The following is a 27543-nucleotide window of genomic DNA, read 5'->3' as shown; positions in this document are numbered from 1 at the left end:
GATGTAGAGGGATTTGTTTAAAATTAAACCCGCTGCTTGATGCCCGTTGGGTCAGAAACCCCATCAGCTTCACAAGTGGGATCACAGGTTCCCACGTGGAAACTCATCAGCTGTTGCTGTTTGTAATGCCAACACCTTGTGAGGGAAGAACAACCTGAGCAGATGCCACAGGCAACGCTGGGTGTAGTGTTTCATTTCGTTACCTCGCTTCAGTCTCCCCTGATACTGAAGAGGAGACGAGATTTCAGCTGGTACATCCGGGTGTTTACATCTGGATTCGACACAAACCTCCGGGGGAAAAAAAACATTGCTGCTGTTTGGGATTCATCAGAACCTCCAGGAGAGAAGGTCTCCTGATCCACCACAGAAGATACAAACCACTCCTTAGGGATGGGAAGGCCTGACCTGAGCCCAAACATTCAAGCTGTGAAGCACATGGAGATGATTATGGGGGGCGGGGCTTATTAATTATGGATGATGGCAGCAAGTTAGAAGTTGACAAAAACACTTTTGTTAAAGAAAGATGGAAGCAGCCAGACAGAATGGTCCTCCTTCTGACCAACGACAGACTTCATGGAGAGTCCTGACCAGCTAAGTCCACCTCCAATTCTAAACTCTGTGGATGTTCAACAGGAGGCCCACGGGCCAGATGTGGTCCACTGGATCATCTTTAATATGTATTACAGTTCTACAGCTCAAATATCACTATTACAAGTCCCAGAAGACACTGGGGCAGGCAGTGATGCCCCAGAAGCCCCTCCCCTTTTAGCTGCAGGACTCTGACATCAGGTTTGAGTCAGAGGCGAGTTCTCCAGGGGTGGAGCTGCTGACCTCTGGGTTCTGAGTGATGAAGGTCTGGAGTCCTTCAGACCTCCTGAGCCCAGATGTTAAATCAGCCCTGTCCTCGTTGCAGTCGGTTTTATGGAACCTAATTTTGCACATCTGGATTCCCTCTGGAGGTTTTTGTTAGAACAGCTGTGGTTTGTGGTCAAACATTAGCATCATTCTAATATCTTATCTCCAGATTAAACACATTTCTGATTCATTCAGATGTCTGACTTTGAGAGAAGTTCAGCCTCCCGTGTCCCATTTTCAGGGACGAGCAATGGCGGCGTTGGATCACAGCCTCTCCGTGGCGTTTGGTGGGATTCGGTTCACGGGCGGATTTTCTGTAATTCTTTCTCTGGAATCAGCAGAACGGAGAGTCGGAGAGAAGATACGGCAGAAGAAAGGGAGTAAAAATAGACCGAATAGCAATGAGGCAACCTTCCCTGCTGCCTGGAGCCGCTGGGGGGTGGGCGGCTGCTCCATACAAGGAACTCCAGCAGATCCACGGGGTTTAGGAGGGAATAATTTTACCCAACCTAATCCAAGTCCAGCGAGCTCTGACGGGCCTTGGCTCCGCTTCTCACAGATCAGCAAAACTGGGGCAAGACGCTCTCACGCAGCGGGGGATGATGGGACCTCATCTGTTCACATTTCCCCATTTCCTTTGCGTCTGTCCTGATGAATTAATTGGAGTTAATCTTGTCTTAAGCAACAATCCTGTGCCAGACGTGGAGATCTGTGCTGGATGGTTGTGAAAACATCTGCGGGGAGTTTTCCTGTCATTATTTGGACGTTTGCTGTGATTAACAGGCGAGGGCCTGCGTGCCTCAGATTATAAGCTTCATCACTCTCAATTTACATTTTTAGTTTGCTCGGGGTGATCCCGGCTAGCAGCCGAGGAAAACTTCAAAGTGATGATCTGAAACGTTTACAGAGGAGAGCCGGAGCTGGATCCCATCACACGAGACCCGCAATACAACACGAGAGCCAGAAACATGGGAGCCAAAATGTTTCAGCAGGAATTCTGATCCTGAGAGCTGGCACTTCCCAGTCTGAGGTCCTGGTGCTCTACTGGGAAAAGGTGGAAGGATTCCTCTGGACTGGACATGAGTCAAATGCAGAAGGTCAGATCAGATTATCTTGGTTTCTTTATGAGTGGTGATGGGATAGAGGAGAGACAGACTTGGGTGAGGACACGTGTTGATGAAGGAGGAATGGGAGGAGGTGGTTTGGTGCATCTGTGATCCAGCCTTCATCTTTCATCACCAGATCTGAACACCTTATATCCAAGCAGAAGTTTCCTTCCTCAGAGACCAGGCGAGAAGCTCAGACAGCTGCTGCTTCTCTTCATTGCAATGGAGTCACCTGAGGTGGTTTACACTCCTCCTGGTCACCTCCCACTGGAGATGTTCCAGATGCAGAGCACTGGGTCCGGTCTGCTTCCTGCATCCATCCTGACATCACATCCTCCACAAACATGCCATTCTGTCTGTCAGCATGAAGAACATGTGCTGCTTCTGCTTACGCGTTGGGGTCATGTTGTAGAAACCCAGAGATGATCTGAGCTACATGGTCCAGCTGGAAGTAGCCCCAGAAGATGGGTTTGGCTTAGAATGCAGCCAAATCCAGACTCATCAGACCAGAAAAGGTTTTCCGGTCTCCTCTGGCCCAGTTCTGGTGATCCTGTGGGAATGGTAGCGGCAGGTTCCTGTTTTTAGCTGACAGGAGAGACACCTGGATGGTGTGGTCTTCTGCTGACCTCTGACCCTAGAGATGTCTCTGGGTTCAAATCTCAGTTTTACCTTCATCTAGATGCCGCCTTGTGATTGGTTGAATAAACGGTGAACTCAGTAAAGTGGTTCTGTCTGCAAAGCTTCTGACTCAGAACCCTTTACTAAGTTCTGTTTATTATAGGGATGGTGGGTGGTACCGACCGGGTCTAGCAGAACTTTACCCATCAGTGATCTCTACATCGCATCACACCTCTAATAATTAACAATGATCAGATTTTCTTCATCTCAACCAAAGATCCACCCAGAATAAAAGATCCAACAGAACCGGAACCACGAGGACAGAAGACAAAAGGAGGACGGGAAGGGAGAGCGACAAGACAAAGGGTGAGATGAAGAGCGTGGGATGAGACAGTCGGTGAGGAAGAGGGGGAGAGAGGGAGCAACAAACACGCGCAAACACACTCAGGTGACGTCAAACCGGAGCGCAGCTGACTGGCTCGCGCCGCCGTGGCTCCGCTGACCAGCCGGTCTCTCGTCAGCTCCACGCGGATGCTGCTGCCGCTGCTGCACGCGCTCCAACCACCGAGGAGGCGGGGAAACCGGGAGGTCTCACACGGAGCTGTGGAGCACTGGGGAGGGGGGAGGAGGAAGGAGGCTCCACTCTCACCCTCGCGCGCAGCACGGAGACGCACAGGACGCGTTATTTACCGAATGGAGACGCGCCTTTCCGCATGAGAAACCAGCCGGGATTGTGACGCGGACAGGTGTTGCATCTGAGCGCGAGAGCTTTGTGTGGACCGAGGGGCGCGAGGCGGAGGGCTGATCCGTGATGAAGGGCACGCGCCATCCTCGCTGATCCTGCAGCCTCGTGCGCAACAAGTTTGTGAGATTGAATTGATTGTAATCTGGATTACACGGATTTCTATCCCGTTTTGCCTTTTCTTGGATATTTTCTGGAAATCTTGCGGGACCAGGGGGCTGGAATGTTGCTGTCTGCTTGTTTTTCCTGCAAAAGAACCGTTAAATAACGGGTCCACCGGTGTCAGCAACGCACCGACCGTTTCGGAGGTTTCACCTAAAACCAGATTTTGTTCCATCTGCGACCCCCCCTCCCCCCTTTCCCCGTTCCTCACGGATCCCGGATCCCCGTGACACCCCGATGGTGTCCGATGCTGGCGCACGGTGGCTCGAGCTGCTGCCTGAAAACCGGAGACTGATGGCCGGTCCGGGAGACGTCTGTCCGGTGATGTAGGACCCGAATGAGCTTGACAATGACCTCCAGCCGCGCTTCACCCGGTGCCATTCTCGCCACAACCGGAGAAAAAAGCACGCGCCCCCGGTTCGATGCGCACAAGAGGACGTCGTCTCCCCAGAACCGCTGATCTGACCGACGGCCGGGAAGGGTGGGGGACCTGAATTGACACGAGCGAGTCGAACGGAAGCCCCGGAGTGGCGGCCCCGAGCAGCGAGATGGAGCTGTCGGAGGTCCGGTGCTCCAGCGCCAGCGACGAGCTGTACACCATCAACAAGACACCGAGCAGCAGCAACAGCAGCGGCAGCGCCAGACCCAAACGGCTGTTGTGGCAGAACGCGGTGCGGCACATCACCGAACAGCGCTTCATCCACGAGCAGGGCGGGGGCGGGGGCCTGAAGGATGACCCCTTCGACCCCATCCAGGGCGCGCGGAAGCAGTCCGCGGGCCGGACGTCGGTGGGGGACCGGCACAACAACGGGGGGACCAAAGTGTTCCCGGAGCGCGCCAGCAGCGACCTGGGATTCCTGCAGATCGACTGCGCTCCCAGTAACTCGGACTTCTTCCTGAACTGGGGCTACACGTACCGGGGCGTGATCTTCCCCACCCTGCGGAACGCCTTCAAGTCCCGCGACCTGGAGCGGCTGTACCAGCGCTACTTTCTGGGCCAGAGGCGCAAGTCGGTGGTGGTGATGAACATCCTGGACGTGGTGACCAAACTCACCCTGCTGGTGCTGCACCTCACCCTGGCCTCCTCCCCCATGGACCCCATCAAAGGGATGCTGTTGGGCTTCTTCACGGGCATCGAGGTGGTCATTTGTGCCTTAGTGGTGGTGCGGAAGGACACCACGTCGCACAGCTACCTACAGTACAGCGGCGTGGTCACCTGGGTGGCCATGGCTACGCAGATCCTGGCGGCAGGGCTGGGCTACGGGCTGCTGGGGGACGGGGTGGGCTACGTCCTCTTCACCCTGTTTGCCACCTACAGCATGCTGCCGCTGCCGCTCACCTGGGCCATCCTGGCGGGCCTCCTCACCTCCGGGCTGCAGGTGCTAGTCCAGCTGCTGGTGTCCGAGAACATGCAGCTGTTCACCAACCAGGTACCTGCTGCACCTTTACTCATCAGTTGACCCTGTCCCTCCTCCTCCACCGCCTCCATCATCCTGTCGTCTAGAATTTCCTGTCTAGATTAGATTAGACGAGTACGAGTTCAGCTTCAGCTCCAGAAACTTGGGTTTGTTGTTTTTGTTTCCACCCTGATAATCAGAGCTGCTCTTTGTTCTGCTGCAGCTGCGCGTCAGAACTTCTCAGTTAAAACAAAAACAGTCTGAATTTATGAATCTGTTGCTCCAGATTGTTTCTTATTCCGTGCAAAATGAAATCTGACTGTTTGTTTGTGTCGGCAGCCTTTGATGTGACTGCTGAGGTTTCAGCACCGGGAGCTGTCCACACGCACGCACACACTGTAACGTAGCGACGCCACACATGCACACGTCCCCTGCTGGTGAAGTTTATATTTACTAATTTCTTCCTCTTCTGAATTTAAACGTTGGTCTGATGTTTGACTGTTTTCTCCACATCTGTGACCAGAATGCAAGTCAGGACGATTTACTGATCTGTGCACAGATACATTAGGCATTCATCACTGAATAAGCTGAAGTAAAAATAACAACACCTGAAACTGTTTGTTTGGGAGAGCTCAGGTGTCATTGCTGTTGTAAAAGGAAAATCGATAATTATAGAGGAGGATCCCCAGTGAAAGGCGCATGTGATCAGATATCTTGTTTTTTTTGAATAATAAGGTGGACTATAATGATCATCTGAACCAGAGACCGCTTCTCCTTCAGAGTTTAAAACCTTTTGCTGACTTGTCCTCTGAGCTAAGGTGGAAACCAGAGACACGGTTTTCAGGTCTGTGATGGTTTAACGGACCTGGGTCGGTGTGAGTTTCATTGTTTCATGTTTACAGGAAACACCTGCAGAGGTTGATGATGAGATGATGAACATAAAAGCTTTAAAAGGTTTTAAATCAACAAAAATTCTCTGACTTTGTTTTTAACAATAGTTTGCTGCCAGTCTCGGTGTTTAAATACAGTTAGTTGGTTATAAAATAAATACTTTTATCATATATTAATTTAGCATTTTAAGAGATATTTTAACATTTGAACATAATCTACTGAACATCATGAATAAAAAACACATCAAATGTAAAAATTGCTGAGATGACTGAATAAAAAGTCAAATATTGTTGTGTTTATTCATTAAATAAATAAATAAACTAAATATTAAAATCAAGAATCAAATTTTTGGAACCGGACAGTAAAAACTTTTTCATTTAAACCTAAACAGAGACATCCAACGGTGGTATCGGCCCTCGAAGACCAGGATCTCTAGTGATTTACAGACGTGTGATCCTACAACAGGTTTACTCTGAAGCGTGCCACGCGTCGCTGTGTTTTGCCCTCGATCTACAGCTCAGATGTGACATCTGAATCAGACACATTTACATAAATGATTTCATAAATGATAGTAAAATCATTCAGGAAAAAAAACATGAATCGTCTTGATTGGATTCAGGATTTTTATAATATTTTTTCTTTATTTTCCATATAATTTTTTTACAAACCAAATTCTCCTTTTTCGGGAGGGTAGGGGGTGTTCTGAGGACTCAAGTCATGCAGAAAAAATGTAATTTGGTGATGTTTTAGAGACTATTTTCCCATGTAAAGAGAACGTTAGGATTATATCCTTGTAGCTCAGGAGCATCCGTCAGCATGCCTGACATGACGACGCACTCGCCGCCTCATCCTTGCAGCACTGTCGCTCCGTATCCCATCATGCTTCACGCCGTGAGGCTGGCGGCCCTCTCTCTCTGGTTGTAGACGTGATGCAGATGACTCGCTCCTGCCGAGTGGCTTGGGGGGGATTTCCCAGCTTCCCCTCTCAGCTTCCGCTGCACACAAACTGTAAGCAACCAGTGAGTTTTAGTGAGAAAAGGTCAGAGGTCAACGGCTGTTAAGTGGCTGCTGGTATCTGGATCCAGAGGCTGAGTGCGGCACTTCAGAAGGAGTCAATAAAACATTTGATATTTAATGCCGGTGGTGATAAAAGCTTTTCCACGGCTGGCGCCGCTCGCTCCTCCCTGGGCTGGATGCTCATTTCAGCATCACTGATGTTTTTAACTCCGACCTATTTATTCTCTTCTGATCCTTCAAGAACTTTCTGATCTTCCAAAATAGTTCTGAAAAATAAAAACTTAATTCAAACTTTAAAGTGTCGCGTGGCATGAGGTTGTGACTGATGACATCAGCTCAGCCTCCAATGGCATTTTTTATTCACCTACTACATTTCACTAAACTGAGGCTTGGGAAGCTTCAGGAAGCATTTAATCATTTATAACTTTAAACAGAAAACACTAATGGTAAGTTTGCCCTAAGCATGCCAATATTTACATTCTATTATTCAGTTTTGTTTATTTTATCCTAATTCATCTCTGGATTTGTCTAGTTTTTTGTTTTCAGCACATTTTTACCGTCTCAGTCTTCTTCTGTCTGGATTGTAACTAACAGCTCACCTGTCCTTCCTGTCAGGGTGTCACAAATCCGTCTATCTAGCCTTTTCCGGTGGGAACGTCAGGCTGTTCTTTTGTGTTTGTGCCGGAGCCATTTAGCCTCCTTATTGCTGTTAAATAGCCGGGAACAGATTAGCTCGTCCTGGTCAGTAAAGGGAAGTGTGTGTGTGTGTGTGTGTGTGTGTGTGTGTGTGTGTGTGTGTGTGTGTGTGTGTGTGTGTGTGTGTGTGTGTGTGTGTGTGTGTGTGTAAGAGAGAGACAGAGTGAAACACACAGCCATTAACAGCTTTATGATGCTCTTAGATTCATGGGAACTCACGACAACCTAGCTTACACACACACACACACATACACACACACTCATACACACACACTGCGCAGTGATTAGCTGCTCTGCTCCTGGAGCTCCACGCCGTTTTCCTCTCAAGGTCAAACGGCGCTCTCCAGGCGCCGGCTGCTCTGACGAGATAGAGGAGGAGGAGGATGAAGAGGAGAACAGCAGAGCAGAGAGTGTTTTTTACATAAAACACAAACACATAAAATCAAATCCTAAAGAGAAAAATGTTTTGTTTGGTTTAACTTTCAGCTGATCAGACGAGTTTACACGTCTTTACTGTCTCATCTACGTCACCGAGACGTTAGACACGTAGATGTCTTTTCTGTCTCATCTACGTCACAGAGACGTTAGACACGTAGACGTCTTTTCTGTCTCATCTATGTCACCGAGACATTAGACACGTAGACGTCTTTACTGTCTACTCTACGTCACCGAGACGTTAGACACGTAGACGTCTTTTCTGTCTCATCTATGTCACCGAGACATTAGACACGTAGACGTCTTTACTGTCTACTCTACGTCACCGAGTCGTTAGACACGTAGACGTCTTTTCTGTCTCATCTATGTCACTGAGACGTTAGACACGTAGACGTCTTTTCTGTCTCATCTATGTCACCGAGTCGTTAGACACGTAGACGTCTTTTCTGTCTCATCTATGTCACCGAGTCGTTAGACACGTAGACGTCTTTTCTGTCTCATCTATGTCACCGAGACGTTAGACACGTAGACGTCTTTTCTGTCTCATCTATGTCACCGAGACGTTAGACACGTAGACGTCTTTTCTGTCTCATCTATGTCACCGAGACGTTAGACGCGTTGGTGTCTTCTCTGTCTCATCTACGTCACAGAGTCGTTAGACACTTAGACGTCTTTACTGTCTCATCTACGTCACCGAGACGTTAGACACGTAGACGTCTTTTCTGTCTCATCTATGTCACCGAGACGTTAGACACGTAGATGTCTTTTCTGTCTCATCTATGTCACCGAGACGTTAGACGCGTTGGCGTCTTCTCTGTCTCATCTACGTCACAGAGACGTTAAACACGTAGGCGTCTTTTCTGTCTCATCTACGTCACCGAGACGTTAGACACGTAGACGTCTTTACTGTCTCATCTACGTCAACGAGACGTTAGACACTTAGGCGTCTTTTCTGTCTCATCTACGTCACCGAGACATTAGACACGTAGACGTCTTTTCTGTCTCATCTACGTCACCGAGACGTTAGACACGTAGACGTCTTTACTGTCTCATCTACGTCACCGAGACGTTAGACATGTAGGCGTCTTTTCTGTCTCATCTACGTCACCGAGACATTAGACACGTAGACGTCTTTTCTGTCTCATCTACGTCACCGAGACGTTAGACATGTAGACGTCTTTACTGTCTCATCTACGTCACCGAGACGTTAGACACGTAGGCGTCTTTTCTGTCTCATCTACGTCACTGAGTCGTTAGACACATAGACGTCTTTACTGTCTCATCTATGTCACTGAGACGTTAGAAACGTAGTCGTCTTTACTGTCTCATCTACGTCACCGAGACGTTAGACACATAGACGTCTTTACGGTCTCATCTATGTCACTGAGACGTTAGAAACGTAGTCGTCTTTACTGTCTCATCTACGTCACTGAGACGTTAGACACATAGACGTCTTTACGGTCTCATCTACGTCACCGAGACTTTAGACACGTAGACATCTTTACTGTCTCATCTACGTCACCGAGACGTTAGACACATAGACGTCTTTACGGTCTCATAAATGTCACTGAGACGTTAGACACGTAGACATCTTTTCTGTCTCATCTACGTCACCGAGACGTTAGACACATAGACGTCTTTACGGTCTCATCTATGTCACTGAGACGTTAGAAACGTAGACGTCTTTACTGTCTCATCTACGTCACCGAGACGTTAGACACATTGTCGTCTTTACGGTCTCATCTACATCACCGAGACGTTAGAAACGTAGACGTCTTTATACTGTCTCATTTACGTCACCGAGACGTTCGACACGTAGACGTCTTTTCTGTCTCATCTACGTCTCTCACCCCTCTCTCACCTCTTGCCCATCCAGCTCCCCGGTCACATGCGGTTGATCTCACACACTCTACCGTTACCAGACACTGCACTCAGCCACTCTTAATATTTAATGAAAGCTCAGAACCATCAGCTGCAGCTTTTTGAGTTTTCTGGGGACTTTTCAGCACCGTGACCTCCCAGGCGTTTCCAAAAACGACTTCAGACTTAAAAGCTTTTGTCGCCTGTCACTCTTGTGCACGTGTCGGCAGAAGCAGCAGGAAATCCCTCAGTTACTGAAATCTGCAGCTTTTACTCCAGGAAGATTATATTTAACAGCTGTATCAACCTCAGGAGTTTCCGAGTTCCAAGGACAAATCGAACGCACCACTATCACTGATATACAAGAGGAATAAGCTAGTGACGTAGATAAGACTGTAAAGATGTCTACGTGTCTCCCTGGGCTGTCACCTTACCGTGGTGGAGGGGTTTGAGTGTCTCAATGATCCTAGGAGCTAATTTGTCTGAGGCTTTCTGCCTCTGGTAGGGTCACCCATGGCAAACAGGTCCTAGGTGAGGGATCAGACAAAGAGCATCCAAAGACCTCTTATGATGAATAATATAAATGGAAACCGTGTTCCCTTGCCCGGACGTGGGTCACCGGGGCCCCCCTCTGGAGCCAGTCCTGGAGGTGGGGCACGTTGGCGAGCAGCTGGTGGCCGGGCTTTCACCCATGGAGCCCGGCCAGGCACAGCCAGAAGAGGAAAAGTAGGTCCCCCTTCCCATGGGTTCACCACTCGTGGGAGGGGCCAAAGGGGTCAGGTGCAGTGTGTGATGGGTGTAGTCGAGGGCGGGGACCTTGGCGATCTGATCCTCAGCTACAGAAGCTGGCTCTTGGCACATGGAATGTCACCTCTCTGGTGGGGAAGGAGCCTGAGTTGGTGTGTGAGATTGAGAGGTTCCCACTAGATATAGTCGGACTCACCTCAACGCATGGCTCTGGCTCTGGAACCAGTTTCCTTGAGAGGGGCTGAACTTTCTACCACTTTGGAGTTGCTCCCACTGAGAGGCGCTGAGCAGGGGTGGTCATACTAGTTGCTCCCCATCTTGGTGCCTGTACGTTGGGCTTTACCCCAGTGAATGAGAGGGTAGCCTACTTCCACCTACGTGTGGGGGGTGGGTTCTGACTGTGGTCTGTGCTTTTGCACCAAACTACAGTTCAGACTACCCACCCTTTTTGGAGACCTTGGAGGGGGTGCTGGAAAGCGCTCCTTCCGGTGACTCCCTCATTCTGCTGGGGGACTTTAACGCTCACGTGGGCAACGACAATGAGACCTGGAGAGGTGTGGTTGGGAGGAACGGTCCCCCTGATCTGAATTCGAGTGGTGTTTTGTCATTGGACTTCTGTGCCAGTCATGGATTGTCCATAATGAACAACATGTTCAGACATAAAGGTGTCCATATGTGCTCTTGGCACTAGGATACCTTAGGCCGCAGCTCGATGATCGACTTTGTTGTTGTTTCATCTCACCTGTGACCTCGGATGAGGAGAGGGGCAGAGCTGTCAACTGACCACTACCTGGTGGTGAGTTGGCTCAGATGGTGGGGGAGGATGCCGGTCAGACCAGGCAGGCCCAAACGTATCACAAGAGTCTGCTGGGAACGTCTGGCAGAGTCTCCTGTCAGATGGAGCTTCAATACCCACCTCCGACAGAACTTCCAAGATGTTCCGGGGGAGGTGGGGGACATTGAGTCTGAATGGACCCTGTTCCATGCCTCCATTGGTGAGGCGACCAACCGGAGCTGTGGTCGCAGGATTGTCGGTGCCTGTCGTGGTGGCAACCCCCGAACCTGCTGGTGGACACCGGCGGTTAGGGATGCTGTCAAGCTGAAGAAAGAGACCTATCAGGTCTTTTTGGCCTGTGGGACTCCAGAGGCAGCTGACGGGTACCGGCAGTCTAAGCGGAAAGCGGCTCGGTGGTCGCCGAGGCAAAAACCCGGGCATAGGAGGAGTTCGGTGAGACCATGGAGCAAGATTTCCGTACGGCTTCAAGGAGATTCTGGTCCAACATCCGGCACCTCAGGGGAGGAAAGCAGTGCGCTACCAACACTATCTATAGTGGGAACGGTGTGCTGCTGACCTCTTCTCAGGACATTGTGGATCAGTGGGCAAAATACTTCGAAGACCTCCTCAATCCCACCGACACGTCATCCAGTGAGGAAGCAGAGTCTGGGGACTTTGAGTGGCCCTCTCAAACCTCTGGTGCTGAGGTCACTGAGGTGGTTAAAAAGCTCCTCTGTGGCAAGGCCCCGGGGGTAGATGAGATCCGCCCAGAGTTCCTTAAGACTCCGGATGTTGTGAGGCTGTGTTGGCTTACACAGCTCTGCAATATCGCGTGGACATCGAGGGCAGTCCCCCTGGACTGGCAGACTGGGGTGGTGGTTCCCTTATTTAAAAAAGGGGACCAGAGGGTGTGTTCCAACTACAGGGAAATCACACTCCTGAGCCTTCCTGGAAAGGTCTATTAAGGGGTTCTGGAGAGGAGGGTCCATCGGATTGTTGAACCTCAGATTCAGGAGGAGCAATGTGGTTTTCGTCCTGGCCGTGGAACACTGGACCTGCTGTATACCCTTAGGGGGATCCTGGAGGGTGCGTGGGAATTTGCCCAACCAGTCTACATGTGTTTGATGTATTTGGAGAAGGCGTTTGATCGTGTTCCTCGGGGGGCCCTGTGGGGGGTTCTCCAGGAGTAAGGGGTACCAGGCCCTCTGATATGGGCTGTTAGGTCCCTGTATGACCGGTGTCAGAGCTTGGTCCGCATTACCGGCAGTATGCCGGGCTCGTTCCCAGTGAGAATTGGACTCCGCCAAGACTGCCCTTTGTCACTGATTCTGTTCATAACGTTTATGGACAGGATTTCTAGGTGCAGCCAAGGTGTGGAGGGCATCCGTTTTGGTGGCCTGAGGATCAGGTCTCTGCTTTTTGCAGATGATGTGGTCCAGTTGGCTTCATCAGAACGTGATCTTCAGCTGTCGCTGGAGCGGTTCTCAGTCGAGTGTGAAGCAGCTGGGATGAGAATCGGCTCCTCTAAATCTGAGACCATGGTCTTGATTCGGAAAAGGGTAGAATGCCTTCTCCGGGTCAGGGATGAGGTCCTGCCCCAAGTGGAGGAGTTTAAGTATCTCTGGGTCTTGTTCACGAGTGAGGGAAAACTGGAGCATGAGATCAATAGGCGGCTTGGTGCTGCATCTGCAGTGATGCGGGCGTTGTACCGGTCTGTCGTGGTGAAGGGAGAGCTGAGTCAGAAGGTGAAGCTCTCGATTTACCGGACAATCTACGTTCCTACCCTCACCTATGGTCATGAGCTTTGGGTAGTGACCGAAAGAATGAGATCGTGGATACAAGCGGCCAAAATGAGTTTTCTCCGCAGAGTGGCTGGGCTCTCCCTTAGAGATAGGGTGAGAAGCTCGGTCATCCGGGAGGGGCTCGGAGTAGACACGCTGCTCCTCCACCTCACTGACCCAAGGCTGTGTTCCATCTTACTTTAAAAATGCAGTAGTGACTCCTCTCTTAAAACCCAACCTTGACGCCAGCTCCACCAGTAACTTTAGGCCCATTTCTAAGCTTTCATCAGCAAAGTACTTGAGAAGGTTGTTGAAACCATAGACTGTACATACTGGACAATCGGATTCCATAGACTCCAATAACACGTTTTTTGTCTATAATGGGAGGTGGCCACCACCGCCATTTTGACCGTGTCACAGGTTCCGTCCAGCCCAGACAATTCCATAAAAGGGAAGAGAGGAGGAGCTGAGGGTGGGGCTGTAAGGCTGGGCTCGAGTGACGACACCCGTGCGAACTAGCTACGAGCTAACCTGAAGCTAACCCTGGCTAACCCAAAGCTAACGCGGAGGTGGGAGCCGAGCTAACGGATGTAGCCACCTAGCTTCAACCCAACCGGAGCTAACTGGAACACCCATCGACCTGAACCTCACACGGAGTTTAGGTGGAGGTTTTCGGCGCCTGTTAGTGAGAAGTACCTGGATTTAAAAAGTATTGAATCGGTAAGTTTATAATTTATTTCCGTAATGCAAACATTTTGCTGTGAGCAAGTTTTCAGTACCGTATCTTCCGGGCTATCACTCCTGAGTCGCACCAGCCATTAAATGTATAATGAAGAAGAGAAAATATATTTAAGTCGTATTTTGGGGGGACATTTTATTATCTTTCTTACAAAATCTGAGACCAAGCGTTTCACATTGCAACACAAGCACCGGTAACCATAACAGAATGAACAGCCAGCAGAGGAGAGGATGGCGGTGTTTCAAACACTCCCGGCCGGCGAGGAGAGCTCATTCCTGGGCTGGAGCCGGCCCTCAGCACCCCGCCACAGGCTCTAACAGATGCTGGCGGTGTTTGAAACCCTTCCAGCGGGACAGGGGAACTCATTCTTGGGCGGGTCGGAGTCGGCCCGCAGCAGTGTGGTGTAGCCTACATATTTTGTTATATAAGTCGCTCGGGAGTATAAGTAGCAGGACCAGCCAGAATATGTAAAAAAGTGCGAGTTATAGTCCGGAAAATATGGCAGTTATTAGTATTCGAGCTAAATTAGCAGCCTAAATACATTTCATATATTTCCAAAATGTGATACTTGTTTGTATCTTGTACAGCCAACTACAGGTGCTGGCCAGTAAATTAGAATATCATCAAAAGATTGAAAATATTTCAGTAATTCCATTCAAAACGTGAAACTTGTACATTATATTCATGCAATGCACACAGACCAATGTATTTCCAATGTTCATTACATTTAAATTTGATATTCATAAGTGACAACTAATGAAAACTCCAAATTTGGTATCTCAAAAAATTAGAATATTCTGAAAAGGCTGAATATAGAAGACACCTGCTGCCACTCTAATCAGCTGATTTACTCAAAACACCTGCAAAGGCCTTTAAAAGGTCCCTCAGTCTTGTTTTGAAGGCACCACAATCATGGGGAAGACTTCTGACTTAACAGCTGTCCAAAAGACAATCATTGACACCTTGCACAAGGAGGACAAGACACAAAAGGTGATTGCTAAAGAAGCTGGCTGTTCGCAGAGCTCTGTGTCCAAGCACATTAACAGACAGGCGAAGGGACGGAAAAAATGTGGTAGAAAAAAGTGTACAAGCTCTAGGGATAACCGCACCCTGCAGAGAATTGTGACGACAAACCCATTCAAAAATGTGGGGGAGATCCACAAAGAGTGGACTGCAGCTGGAGTCAGCGCTTCAAGAACCACCACGAGGAGACTCATGAAAGACATGGGATTCAGGTGTCGCATTCCGTGTGTCAAGCCACTCTTGAACAAGAAACAGCGCAAGAAGCGTCTCGCCTGGGCCAAGGACAAAAAGGACTGGACTGATGCTGAGTGGTCCAAAGTTATGTTTTCTGATGAAAGCAAGTTCTGCATTTCCTTTGGAAATCAAGGACCCAGAGTCTGGAGGAAGAGCGGAGAAGCACAGAATCCACGTTGCATGAGGTCCAGTGTAAAGTTTCCACCGTCAGTGATGGTGTGGGGTGCCATGTCATCTGCCGGTGTTGGCCCACTCTGTTTCCTGAGGTCCAGGGTCAATGCAGCCGTCTACCAGGAAGTTTTAGAGCACTTCATGCTTCCTGCTGCTGACCAACTTTATGGGGATGCAGACTTCACCTTTCAACAGGACTTGGCACCTGCACACAGTGCCAAAACCACCAGCACCTGGTTCAAGGACCATGGTATCCCTGTCCTTGATTGGCCAGCAAACTCGCCTGACCTTAACCCCATAGAAAATCTATGGGGTATTGTGAAGCGGAGGATGCAATACGCTAGACCCAACAATGCAGAGGAGCTGAAGACGACTATCAGAGCAACCTGGGCTCTCATAACACCTGAGCAGTGCCACAGACTGATCGAGTCCATGCCACGCCGCATTACTGCAGTTATTGAGGCAAAAGGAGCCCCGACTAAGTATTGAGTGCTATACATGCACATTCTTTTCATGTTCATTCTTTTCAGTTGGCCAACATTAGAGAAACAAACATTTTTTCATTGGCCTTTAGAATATTCTAATTTTCTGAGATACCAGATTTGATGTTTTCATTGGTTGTCACCTATAAATATCAAAATTAAACGTAATAAACATCGGAAATACATTGGTCTGTGTGCATTGCATGAATATAATGTACAAGTTTCACGTTTTGAATGGAATTACTGAAATATTTTCAACCTTTTGATGATATTCTAATTTACTGGCCAGCACCTGTAGTCTTTATTCTGGACTCAGTACAATTTACCAAAAGTAAAGAGACATTCTACAGATGAAGTAAGCACAAGATAACTTACTGGAAGACACGGAATTATCATCAGAACCAGAACAAGAGAGCCTGATAACAGTCATGTGAAAATAACAGTTAAAAAGTATGTATGTATAATAGAAATAAAAATATATTAGAATTAGTGTAACTCACTGTGATCCAAACAATAAATCAGCCATAGCTGATTAGTAAATATGACATGAGGTCTGGGAGTTTTTAATTTTCATTTTTTCCTTAGATCTGTTTAAATGTCACCATGGCAGCCTGTGTGTCTCCAACATCAGCTACACAAAGCAGCAAGTGTAAGTTCCACATACCTGTCTCACCACTTCATGTATGGTTTTGTGCTTTAAACAATTATGACAAACCTGTTATTTTTTCTCCATAGCCATTTGGATCATTGGAGACAGCTATGTGAGGCGTGGTGCCCAGAGAGCTGCAGAGACAACCTTGGCCTCCCTGACGTCTGTGTCTCCTGGTTCGGTTGGGGCGGACCATCGACATACATACATGTGCCGGCACTTTGCGCCCTGTTTTATAAAATGTAGTGTTAAAAATAAATGTTTTTGCTCAATTACTGGAATTTCTTTGGTTAAGACAAAAGTGAGGAATAATCATTTACAAGTTATTTGTACAACAGGCCCATTTTAAATCCCAACAGTTTCTTAGCAGACAATAGAAATGTGTTCTTTACTAACTTTACTTGGTTTAAAAATCTTACTAAAATAGTGCCGTATTGCAAAACCCAATCATACTTATGTAAACATTAGCTTTGTAGATATTTTTTACAGATATATATTTGTGTGCAACAAAAACCAAACTTAAATAATTTGTCATTCTTTATTGAAAAACAACAAAATACAGTTATACAGAAGTGTGGGAAAATGATAATGTGAAAGTATTGCTCTTTAAATGTAATCCTATTTATCTTTAAAAAGAAAAACTCTAAAAATGTCCTGTACAGCATCATGACAGAAGAACGGTGGTCTGTCTGTCAGAATGTGCTGAACAGATTTGCTCTTTGAAGAGGAGTGTCATGTTTGGAGGAAGGTACTTAACCCAAGACATGCAGAATACAACACTGACCAAAAACTGATGGAAAAAATGATTTATTTATAAGGAGGAACTTAAGGTGCACAGATAAGTCTGTGGTTGGAACTGCAACAACAGCTCAGCGTCTGGAGGAGGGAGAACACAGGTGAGCTTAGGTTCTGGTTTCAAAATCCATTGTAGGCAGGCAGAGGTGTTCAGCAGACTTACTGTGGTGGGTGTATGTGTTGGCTGGAGGAGGGAGAGGTAGAGAGCCGGGGGAAGCACAGGAGAGGGAGCAGAGGTGGAGAGAAGCGGGGCGTCCTGGTGGATGGGGCACTGGGTGAGATGAGAGGTGGGTTATGGAGGGTGGTGATAAGGTCCGTGTGTTGAATATCCAAATCCTGGAGTAGAGGTCAGTATCCAATGAGGTCGACAGGAATCCTGAAGAATGGTAAATCCAATATAAGAGCAAAAACACTACGACATAACATTAATCCTAGGAACACTAGAGGTAACACGAGTGGCTGGTTACTACCAAAACTGAGGCAATCTTCTGGCGTCAAATTGTGTCCTCCATCCACCTTAAATAGGAAAACACCCCGCTGATTGCTGATCAGGAACGGCTGGGGTGGAGTCACCAGAACCATGAAGAACGTGTCTCCAGAGACAACTCGGGTCCTGGTACCGATCAGGAAGCGGACCTTATCACCCAGAGCTGCCAGGTCACGCTCAAAGCCTTCATGTTCACGCTGCAGAGCCTGAACGCTGGCCAGGTCGTGGCCGTAGTTGTCTGTGTTCAGGGCCTGGTTCTTCTCCTCGATCCACTCTTTGGTCTCATCAGCGTCTCTGAGAAGACATCAGAACTCCGTCTGAGTGTGGGTCCAAACTCTACTGACCCGTAAGCGGCGCATAAGTGTGTGGGGTACCTGTGGAAGCGCTGCACCTCATGGGCGCTGCCCAGCATGTTGCTCCGGTCTTCAGCCAGCTGTTGCAGCGAGCGCCAGCGGTTGTTCAGCTCCTGGAGAGAAACCAAACCCAGTGAGATGAAGGTGGACGCCAGCGGGCTGGACGCCGGACGAGGAAACCTGGAGATGGATCGCTCAGACAGGAAGGGAAGAGCTTCCTCTTACCTTGATGGAATTAAAGTTAGCCGTCGTCTGAACGCTCAACCGTACGGTCTGAGGTCAAAGGTCACAGGAAACACACACCAGTCAGCAGTCATACAGATGCATAAAGATAACTGTAGCCATGGCAACCAGCTGACATGTCCCCACTTTCACCAGCACCTGGTGCCTGCCGGGTCACCTGAATTCCTGTGTGATGTCAGCACGGTCGGCCGTGACTGCGGCCATCAGAGGTGACCTCTGATCAGCTGAATGAACTCACCTTCTAGGGTGACGCCGTCTTACCCCGGGTTTCCACGGGAGCCGTCAGCAGCACGTTACTGCAGCAGCACGTCTTGCTTGCGTAAGCTGCTGCTTGGCCCTTCCCACGAGACGCGAAGCAGCAGGGGAGCAGCTGTCACCGACCGAGCACGAAGTCACACGAGTGACTTCGTCAGTAAACACAACAACAAGCAGGACAAAACTACAACATGGTTTGTTTTATGTTCTGTCCGTTTTATAATCGCCAATACGGACCTGAAAAACAAAGGAGACCGCTAGCTAGGTGATAACTTCTCACGGGGCTGCAGTTAGTAACGTTTTTTAAAAGTAAAGCAACCGGAAAGCAGTATGTTCTTTATTCTGAAAATCTTGGTAGATTCTCTCAATTTCCGCGTCCGATTTCCTGTCATTCCTTCCCCAAAAATGTCGAACTTGACCCGTTTCAGAGGCGTCGCGCGTAGAAAATAGAACCGGCGCGTAAGGGCCGCGACATGCTGCTCCTGAGACGCGGCCGACTCGCTTGGCTGACGGCTCCAGTGGAAAAGGTTCTGTTGACCACAGCGGTTCCTATCAGCAGCTATGACGTGCTGCTGCAGTAACGTGCTGCTGACGACTCCTGTGGAAAGCCGGGGTTAGAGTCGGCTTCATCCTGTAAACAAACAAATGAGTGGTAACAAAAACACCACGTCTGGTTCTGGTGGAGGCGGAGGACAACACGCACCTTTCCAGGAGCAGAACCCAGATGTTCTTGTGTCTACAAACAGAGACGAGCAGAGTTAAACCAGGAAGTGAGAGGGACCAGCTGCTGCAGACAGGTGACGCTCACCTGAGCCTGAACCATAGGAGCCTCCTCAGCCATCAGACCTTCTGACTCCAGTTCAGATGCCACCTTGTTGATGTCCCTCAGGCGGGACTCGTTGGCCTTCAGGTCCTGCAGGACAAAAGCACCTGCTGATTATCACCTGAGCTGATCTGACAGCTGCTGCTGGAAGACGGAGAGGAGGAAAAGTCCGACCTTCTGGAAGTCGTCAAACTTCTTCTGCAAGACCTCGACCTGCTCCAGGTCCGACCCGTCTCTCCATCCTCATTCAGCTAAAGACGCGAGTTCAAGTAAAACAACCTAAAGTCACACAAACACAAAGCAGGTGTGGAGATGTTCGCTTGTCCCAACGTACATGAAGCTCCCACAGTTTAGTCTTCACTTCCTCACCAGCGAAGTGACCTGGACCCAAACAAAGTGAGCCAGAACCTGCAGACACCTCAGAAACATGTCAGGACCAGACCTGCTCTACCTTCCTCCACTATGGTCTCTCCTTTCTGGGTGACAGCCTTGATGCGAGGTTCATGACCTGTGATCTCAGCCTGGTGCTTCTTCAGCAGGTTCTGGACACATGTTAGAGTTCAGCATTATGCAGTAGACAGACCAGTCTTCTACAATCTGCTCTTTAACTGTATTATTTCCTGCTATTTCAGCTGTTAACTTTATTTTCTCTGTAAGTGTAGAGGTCTTTAAAAATCATCTAAAAACTCACCTTTTCATCCAGGCGTTCCCTCCCTAAGTGTTTTTCTCCCCTGAAGAAGCTACAACGATGTTCTGCTGAGCTGTGGTGGCCTCATGGAGGGGGCCATCGTCTAGCACACTGCTGCTAACCACTTAATCATTCTCCCTCTCCTGATAATAACATTTTACTTTATTTGATGTTGGATGTGGTGCTACTAGTTTACCCGTTTAATTATAGATTCACTAGGATAAATACAATAAAGTTTATCTCTCGCCAAATAGAATATTTACTAAGAAATCACAATGTAACGTGTGTGTGTGTGTGTGTGTGTGTGTGTAAAAGCCATGTGTAGTGTTTATTTATAAAGCATATGTTGTTGGATTTTATCCAGAATCGAGACTTTGAAAATATATAGTTTAATTACAGTTTGATTTATTTGACATCTGTATAATGTTTATTATTTTGTTTTTTCCCCCTAAATACCTAACGTTTGAGTTTAACATGAATATCAGTCATTCATCCCAATACGTGAAGTTACACATTTTAAATTTTAATAGGGGAAGACTGCAGGAGGGAGCAGTAAAATACAGGGGGTCCCCTGCAAAAACTAACTTTACGAGTCTGATGAAACTTGCTGGTATTCCCGCTGCTTCTTCGGTAAACAGCGCCAACAAAAACAAAGAAACTTGGGATCTTGTTGGCGTGGCGGTGGGATTTAAGGGAAACGCTGTATGCCCTATAGACTTCTCAACGAGCTGCAGTATTTCTCCGGTCAGATCTGTCTCCGAGTTCCACGAGCGGTCATCCCGCAGCAGCGAGGCGCCGCATCGGTCAGCCTGCCCGGCCTGACCGCTGGGGATTACCGGATGAAAGAATGGAGCACAGAAGTGTCCCCCCAAGCGGCGCGCCCCGTCATCTTTCAACCCATTTTTATCTTAAATGCACTGGGTTTTACCCTATTACCCATCTAAATATGCCCTATTAATTATTTTACCGTATTTTACATTTAAATTTCATGGTTAAAAAGTACATGCTACATGTTAAACTGATAGTTAGCTAGCTACTTCGGTAAACTCAGCTAGTTTAAAGGCAGCAGTGACATAAAATACAAATATAGATTTTAACTTACCGAAAAAAATGAAGTGGAGACTCCTTGGACGCTCTATTAGTGCAATTAATACCACAGCAAGTCATTTTGTCCAACAATTGCCCTAATATTATCCAAAACAGAATTCACAAGCACAGAGACTCAAAATCCCGACACAGTTTCCAGGAGAGACCGAGGCTGTACTGAGGCCTTTCCACGGAGCTAGCTATGTGGTCACGTGGGTCTGAGGCGACGGTCACGTGGGTCTGATGCTCATTAATTATACAGAATTTTAGGCTTTCAATACACTTAAACAGAAGAGTGAGAAAAAAATTCACCCCCCTCAGAGTTGTCATGAGTATAAACTAGATAATTTAGACAAAAAACATGTTCTGGTACCAGGCTGTAAACATGTTTATTTCTGCTGTGAAAATGGCATTTTTAACGTGGGAGTCAATGAGGATTTGCTCGCTTCTGGTACCAGCCCCCAGTGGATGAGGGTGGAACTGCAATTTCTCTTACTTCCGGGATGGGACCATTTTCTGAGCGGCATTGTGGGGGCTTGGTTGAAACCCAACTCAGATCCTGGTTTTCTAAGTCAAAGATCTCTGACCCCTTCCAGTCTGGCTTTCTGAAGCAGCACTCAACTGAGACTGCTCTAGTAAGGGTGCATAATGACCTCCTGATGGCTGCTGATGCAGGGAAATGCTCTGTCATGGTCCTGCTTGACATCAGTGCAGCTTTTGACACTGTAGACCACAACGTTCTACTAAACAGGTTAAAGGCCCTGGCTGGGATTTCAGGTTCTGCTCTAGACTGGCTCTCTTCCCATCTCACTAACAGAACATTCATGGTGAAGTCAGAAACCTTCTCTTCAGATACTGCCTCTCTAACATGCGGGGTCCCACAAGGTTCAGTTCTAGGGCCTCTACTATTCGCATTCTATATTCTTCCCCTAGCTGGCATCATTCAGTCTTTCCCAGACATCTCCTACCGCATCTACGCTGATGATATTCAGCTCTATATGTCCTTTATGTCACACCAGTTGGACAGGCTGGCCACACTTGTACTCTGCCTGACCCAGATCAGTAACTGGCTGTCCAGCAACTTTCTTGTCTTAAATGCTAACAAGACAGAGACCCTGATCGCTGCATCCCCGGAACTTCAACCAAAAATCGAGCAAGAAATTGCATCTTTTTGCCCATCAGCCAAGGCCAACATTAGAAACCTAGGAGTTATTTTTGATCCAGCTTTAAGTTTAGACTCACACGTCAAAACCATCTCTCGCTCTTGTTTCTTTCAACTGAGAAACATTTCAAAAGTCCGTAAACTGGTTTCTACTGCAGATCTGGAAAAAATAATCCATGCCTTTGTGTCATCACGCTTAGACTACTGTAACACTCTTTTTACTGGTCTCAGCAAAACCTTCCTCTCACGCCTTCGAGCCATCCAAAATGCAGCAGCCAGACTCCTAACCAAATCCAGCAGATGAGCTCACATCACTCCAGTTTTACAGTCCCTCCACTGGCTCCCAGTAGAATATAGAATACAGTTTAAAGTTTTAGTCCTGACCTATAGAGCTCTTAACAACCAGGCTCCAAGCTACCTATCTGAGCTTTTATCCCCACACACCACCTCTCGGAACCTTAGATCCACATCTGAAAACCTCCTGGCTGTTCCTCGAACCAGACTGAAAACCAAAGGGGACAGGGCCTTTCAGACTATTGCACCCAGACTTTGGAACAGTCTACCTTCTAATCTCCGTCTCTCTAACACTGTAGAGGTCTTTAAAAATCATCTAAAAACTCACCTTTTCATCCAGGCGTTCCCTCCCTAAATGTTTCAGAATGATGGCTTTGTTCGGGTTCACACCTTCACTTTGTTTATACTCATGATTTTATTTTCTACGTTTATCACTGCTATTGTTTTTCTGATGTTTTTATTGGTTAGAGGTATTTGCCCTGATCTTTATCATGTTGTACAGCGCTTTGTGATTTATATCTGAGAAAGGCGCTATATAAATAAACTTTTACTTACTTACTTACTTACTTACTTACATCGAGAGGAGCTAGTTGAGGTGGCTCGGGCATCTGGTCAGGATGCTTCCTGGATGCCTCCCTGATGAGGTTTTCCGGGCACGTCCAACCGGGCAGAGACCTAAAGGTAGACCCAGGACACGGTGGAAGAAATATGTCTCTCACTTGGCCAGGGAACGCTTTGGGATTCCCCCAGAGGAGCTGGCCCAAGTGGCTGGGGAGAGGGAAGTCTGGGCCTCTCGCCTTAGGCTACTGCCCCCGCCACCCGACTCCAGAAAAGCGGATGAAAATGGATGGATGGATGAAAGAAACAGAGATGTCCAGCTGGAAGCCCAAAGGTCTTCTCCCTTGTCCCCTCCATTTCTGTTGTCTCGGTCTGGAAACTCCCATCCCCTCCATGAGCAGAATCTTCGTTTTCTTCTGTCACATCTCTCTCATCATGAGCCTGTGGACGTCAGGCAGACGAGCAGGTAAATCCGTCTCTGGGAGCACCGTCAGGCCTGAAACCGGAGGGAACACGGAGGACAATCTACTTCTTTTGCTGCTTTGACTCAAAGCTTTTAGAAAACCTTTCATTGTCCTCAGACACATGTTCTGCTCCGGTGCATTCAGCTCTGACTGACCTCCAAACTTACCTGGAAGTCGTTTTAATTTTCTCCGAGTGCTGACTCAGCGTTTTCTCCTCCAATACAAAACATTCATCTCAATACAAGCGGGAGGGTGAACGAAACTGCTGACAGAAGCCAATTATAACTGGTAAATTGAGCAAATAAAGGCTCCAGGGTGGGTTTCACACCGTCAGTCTGCAAACTTTTTTCTGTTTTTATGGACACACCTGCTGCACCAAGTGCTCCATCGGTCCCCTTAGGACCCACTCAGCATTCAGCTGGGACTAAAACATTTACATAAAGGTCAACTGGATCCAAGATTAAAAGCTTTCCTTTTTAAACTACAGAAACAGGTTGGTCCAGTTCAGTCCCTCACTCCAGAGACATGATGGACGGCACCGTCAGAGGAGGTGGGCTCCAACAAAATGACTCCCAGCAGGATGAAGCAGTCGTAACAGATAGAGCAGCAGGATGAAGGACGGGGCGTATCGATTATCTCCTAGCCTTGTCTCTAGGGGACAGCGATGGTCCTTGGAACATCACCCGCCTGCTCTACTAAAGGCCAAATAGGCAACAAGCTGCTTCACGACCAGAAACCGACTGAGGATGACACACAGCTGCCCCCGTGACTTCAGGGACACCTATTCAGTATCACGTGTGCAGCGACTCGGCCTTCTTCTCAGGGTTGGGATCCGTTTAGATGACATCCAACATGGCACTCCTTGGGTCCAAAGGTCAAAGGAGCAAGCGTGAACGATTTATTGTGATTTAGCTTTTATTACCGGAGTTTAAACACATTAATCTGATGATGTCACCAACATTTAAGCAGTTTAAACTTAAAAAAATAAATAATTTTCAAAGATTTTTTTCAAAACATTGTACACTTTGTTACTTTTGCTCGCCATATCTCTCCTACGATTTATGATTTCCTCTCAGAGACCCTCAGCGCTCGGAGAGGGGACTCTCCGGGTTTTCACGGATTTTATTATTTTGTGACTTTTAGTTATTTTTGTTAAAATTGTTTGTTTGAATCACAAATGTTGTGATTTTGTATAATCATGTCTCACAGCTGTGTGGTTACCACGGTGACCCAAATGAGCCACTGATGTTACTATGGTGACCCAAAAGAGCAAATTACGTTACCATGGTGACCCAAATGAGCAACTGACTTTACCATGGTGACCCAAACAAGCTAATGACATTACCATGGTGACCCAAATGAGCCACTGACGTTACCATGGTGGCCCAAATGAGCCACTGACATTACCACAATAACCCAAACGAGCCACTGCCGTTATCATGGTGACCCAAACAAGCAAATGACGCTACCATGGTGACCCTAATGAGCAAATGACATTACCATGGTGACCCAAATGAGCCATTGACGTTGCCATGGTGACCCAAATGAGTCACTGATGTTACCACAATAACCCAAACGAGCCACTGACATTACCATGGTGACCCTAACGAGCCACCAGCAGAAGCTGTTTATGTAACATTTTTTGTACATCAAATGAGGACATTTGATCTGAGTTTTTATGGAGTTATTTTTAAAAGTGACATACGTTGGCATTTCAGCAGCTGTGCCATTGGCTTGTTTTAGCTTCTAGACATTCTTTAATGTGAAAGTTTGATAAGAAATATTTTTTTTAGGTTTGTTGGACTTAAAATTTAAAACACAAATCAATTTAACTCCTCAAAAATATCAGCTTTAACCTCCTTTGGATTCAACCCATAGTCTGATCGTCTCTCCGTCCTCCGAGTTCTTAATCTTAGGATGATTTTCAGACAGGATTACCTCACAGGCGTTATCGCCGCAGTACTCGGTGTCGATCAGTAGCCATCTCGTTCTCCTCAAGGTTGGAATGCGGTTATCTGTAGACAAAGAAATAAAAGAATATTTTTGTTATGTAAATAACTTTTATCTCAGCTTTTCAGTGATTCCAGCGGGAAAACAAAATCTCCTTTTTTCTCAGCATAAAATATCTAAAAAATCTGAGGAACAAATTCTACAAATGTTGAGAAGGAAATCCCGGGGTGATCCGACGGTGCAGAAAAGAACCCATATCAGGTAAAAACCAAGCCCCCACAATGCGGCTCTAAAATTGAGCCCAACCTGGAAGTACCAAAAATTGCAGTTCCACCCTCATCCGCTGGGGGCTGGTGTCAGAAGTGAGCAAATCCTCATTGACTCCCATGTTAAAAATACCAATTTCACAGCAGAAATAAACATGTTTACAGCCTGGTACCAAAACATGTTTTTTGTTTAAATGATCTAGTTTACACTCATGACAACTCTGAGGGGGTGACTTTTTCTCTCACTCTTCTGTTTAAGTGTATTAAAAGCCTAAAATTCTGTATAATTAATGAGCCCCAGACCCACGTGACCACAGAGCTAGCTCCGTGGAAAGGCCTCAGTAGAGCCTCGGTCTGGCTTGGAAACTGCTCTGGGATTTTGAGTCTCTGTGTTTGTGTATTCTTTTTGGATATTTTTTGTGCAATGGTTGGACAAAATGACTTGCTGTGGCATTAATTGCACTAATAGAGCGTCCAAGGAGTCTCCACTTCATTTTTTTTGGTAAGTAAAATTATATTTATGTATTTTAGGTCACTGCCGAGCTGAGCTTAGATTTTAACATGTACTGTTTAACCATGAAATTTAAATGTAATAGGGTAAAACCCAGTGCATTTAACATAATGCTGCACTTTAGAAAATGGGTTGAAATATAACATGTTGGTGGAGCTGGGCTCTGACTATCGGCTTGTGGAGCTCTCGGGTGACCAATGTTTTCCACCCGTTTCTCCCCTCCCTGCAGCTCGGCACATCTCTGTCTGATCGCGGCTTCTGTCTGCTGCGCGGGCTGACGGCTTGTGGAGTTCTGGGATGGAAACCTTTCCACCCGGTTCTCCCCAGCGACAGCTCTGCGCATCTCAGATCGCAGCAGCGCTTGTCTGCTGTGCGGCTGCCGGCTTGTGGAGCTCTCGGAGACCTCTGTGTTCCACCCGGTTTTACCCAGCGGTCAGCCCGGCGTATCTCTGACTCAGAAGCTCTGGTGTTGTGCACACTTAACTCCGGTTGTAGCTAGGTTGCTATCTCAGTTAGCAGGGCTGGACTGGGACAAAAATTCAGCCCGGACATTTTGACTGGAAACCGGCCCATCACCTGGTTTTTTTGGAAAAGACATTAGGCCTTACGCTGTTTCTGACACACACCAACGTACACTTTCTTGTTGGTAATATTTATGTATCAATTTAATAAACGTAAATCTACACCATCCTTCCTATCCTGGTATTCTAAAAAGTACTTAGTAAAAAGGAAAAAAAGACCACTTAATTAAGGTAACACCCCAAACAATCTCTAACACTTGGTAGAAACCTGACATTAAAACAGAGAGAACTATTAATCAATAATGAATATTAATATAAAAAAAGACATTTATGGAAATTTTCATAAACTGTTTTATTACCACACCAACTAGGAAATATTTTTACAATACATTTAAAAAAGAAAGGAGACAGAGAAAGGCGAGATAAAATAACTTAATTGACCATCTGAGGTCTTTTAGAGATCGTACTGGAGCAGTATCTGGAAAATGTGGGGAAAATGCTGACATCATATTCAGTATTTACTTCTGTAACTATTTGTTAATACCGTAAATCCTCCAATATTAGCCTGTATTCAATTAACGGCCGGGTATCACATTTTGGCCTGTGTCGGAGTCGGCGGAGGTGAATAATGGCCGGTTTTTTATTGTGGCCGGGTGGAATGTGGTAACAAGCAAGTACCACAGGGGGGCGGTTGTGTCATCCGTCTC

At 47.3% G+C, this 27543-nt stretch overlaps 2 protein-coding genes across 5 annotated transcripts in view; one reads left to right on the top strand and one right to left on the bottom strand.

Annotated features, from left to right (window-relative positions):
- Positions 1-2801: 2801 nt before the first annotated feature.
- Positions 2802-27543, top strand: part of adcy8 (adenylate cyclase 8 (brain)) — a 119188-nt gene continuing 94446 nt past the window's right edge. The window contains exon 1 of one of the 2 annotated variants that reach the window (XM_015956432.3): positions 2802-4913. In XM_015956432.3, the coding sequence (XP_015811918.1) occupies positions 4032-4913 (882 nt within the window). In that variant the 5' untranslated portion in view covers positions 2802-4031. The remainder of the gene's footprint in view (positions 4914-27543) is intronic. The other variant, XM_015956431.3, reaches the window with a different exon arrangement.
- On the bottom strand, positions 16905-21307 carry LOC139061688 (uncharacterized). 3 transcript variants are annotated; one of them, XM_070541522.1, is made up of 11 exons: positions 21127-21307; positions 19788-19878; positions 19706-19717; positions 19511-19615; positions 19322-19426; positions 19217-19249; positions 18241-18288; positions 18037-18128; positions 17646-17956; positions 17339-17551; positions 16905-17256 (listed from the first exon to the last, which is right to left on the bottom strand). In XM_070541522.1, the coding sequence occupies exons 5-11, from the start codon at positions 19352-19354 to the stop codon at positions 17192-17194; spliced, it is 795 nt and encodes a 264-aa protein (XP_070397623.1). In that variant the 5' UTR covers positions 19355-19426; positions 19511-19615; positions 19706-19717; positions 19788-19878; positions 21127-21307; the 3' UTR covers positions 16905-17191. The 3 variants fall into 3 exon arrangements, with proteins under 3 accessions (XP_070397623.1, XP_070397624.1, XP_070397625.1); XM_070541523.1 differs by lacking the exon at positions 19706-19717; XM_070541524.1 differs by lacking the exons at positions 19706-19717; positions 19788-19878.

The sequence above is a fragment of the Nothobranchius furzeri genome, chromosome 11 (genome assembly GCF_043380555.1).
Source record: "Nothobranchius furzeri strain GRZ-AD chromosome 11, NfurGRZ-RIMD1, whole genome shotgun sequence".
In the NCBI taxonomy this organism is placed as follows: Eukaryota; Metazoa; Chordata; class Actinopteri; order Cyprinodontiformes; family Nothobranchiidae; genus Nothobranchius; species Nothobranchius furzeri.
This window is presented reverse-complemented; position numbering and strand designations above follow the sequence as displayed.

Excerpts from the sequence above, each read along its gene's own strand:
- LOC139061688 (XM_070541522.1), bottom strand. The coding sequence starts at position 19,354 with ATGGCTGAGGAGGCTCCTATGGTTCAGGCTCAG. Across the intron at positions 18,289-19,216 it reads TGGGTTCTGCTCCTGGAAAG|ACCGTACGGTTGAGCGTTCA; the intron begins GTGCGTGTTGTC and ends CTTTGACCTCAG. Across the intron at positions 17,957-18,036 it reads GAGGTGCAGCGCTTCCACAG|AGACGCTGATGAGACCAAAG; the intron begins GTACCCCACACA and ends ATGTCTTCTCAG.